Raw genomic sequence first — 1,243 nt, forward strand, 5'->3', positions numbered from 1 at the left:
TTTTTTTTTTTTTGGTAACGTTTTAACTTTTAAGAGCAAGTAATGTGACATCCCTGAGCCAAACAGGCCTGTCTTGCAGACCGAGACCTTGGTGCCCTGGGGGAAGCGCTCGGGATGGGCTTGCGTTTGGGGCCGTGGGGGAGGGACGCGTCAGTGTGGTCTCCGCTGCCCCCGCCCCAGCCCTGGCTTGCGCTGTCCTCCGCCCGGGAGATTTAGAGCAGGGCCCGTGCGTCCCGCCGCAGCAGGCTACAACCTCCCCTTCCCTCCCTAGGGCTCTTGCTCCACGACGTGACCATGGCCGGGCTGCAGGAGCTGCGATTCCCCGAGGAGAAGCCGCTGCTGCGGGGCCAGGACCTGGCCGAGCTGGTGAGTCGCGCCTTCGCGGTCCTGGGGCCGAGCGCGCCACCTCGTGGCCAAGAGGGACGCCGCGCGCCCTCCCCGCAGTCTTGGCCATGGGAGTGAGCTGTGCTGAGAAGCCTTGTCCCCACCTTGGGAGAGTTCCTGGGCTGGCCTGAGTGTCCACGTTACTAAGACCCAGCCAACCTCACCGTGGCTTCGGCTGTCTTTGAGGCTGGAGGCTCTTCAGGAGAGTTATCCCCGTTTGAATGATGAGAAAACTGAGGCACAGAAAGGTGAACTCACTTGGCCAAGGTCACGTGGCTAGCGGGGAATGAGGCCATACTCAACCTGGGTTCTGGGCAGCCCAAGAGCCCCAAGAAGGTGACCGCTAGGCAGTGCTGCCTCCAGCAGGAGCCCGGTGCCCCCCCATCTGAGGGGGCCTTTCTTTGACTCCAGCCTTCTGTCTTTTCCTCACAAGCCTCAGAGGTACCAGGGCAAGTCTTACCAATAGTGCCCGCCAGGGGCAGCGGGACTGAAGCATTCAGAGGTTGCGATTTTGTCCCAAAGGCCGCTCAGTCAGGGCACCAGGCATTAGATTCCAAAGTCACTTTTACCCCACACTTTCTTGTGGTGGTGACACCCTGTCCACCTTCCCTTTCCCTCCCTCCCAGCACCATCTTGATGGTGACTGTGACACAAACCACTTTGCAAGGAGAAGCTGTAGGGCATCCTTGAATTCTGGGGCATTAGTGCTGGGGGTACCTGCTGATTATATTGTTCTGGCCCCCCAATTTTACAGATGGGGAAGCCAGGAGCCCAGGCCCTCACATCTTCAGCATGCTGCCCTTCTCTGTCTCCCCCTGCCTCCTGCCAAAAGGAGGTGAGCTGCAGAGCCACTGGCAGG

At 59.9% G+C, this 1,243-nt stretch overlaps 1 protein-coding gene across 2 annotated transcripts in view; it reads left to right on the forward strand.

Annotated features, from left to right (window-relative positions):
* Positions 1-1,243, forward strand: part of NDRG4 (NDRG family member 4) — a 47,830-nt gene that overhangs the window by 25,300 nt on the left and 21,287 nt on the right. For both annotated transcript variants that reach the window (XM_008575048.1, XM_008575023.1), the window contains exon 2: positions 272-366. In XM_008575048.1, coding sequence (XP_008573270.1) covers positions 272-366 — 95 coding nt within the window. The remainder of the gene's footprint in view (positions 1-271; positions 367-1,243) is intronic.

The sequence above is a fragment of the Galeopterus variegatus genome, unplaced genomic scaffold, assembly GCF_000696425.1.
Source record: "Galeopterus variegatus unplaced genomic scaffold, G_variegatus-3.0.2 Scaffold58, whole genome shotgun sequence".
Classification (NCBI taxonomy): domain Eukaryota; kingdom Metazoa; phylum Chordata; class Mammalia; order Dermoptera; family Cynocephalidae; genus Galeopterus; species Galeopterus variegatus.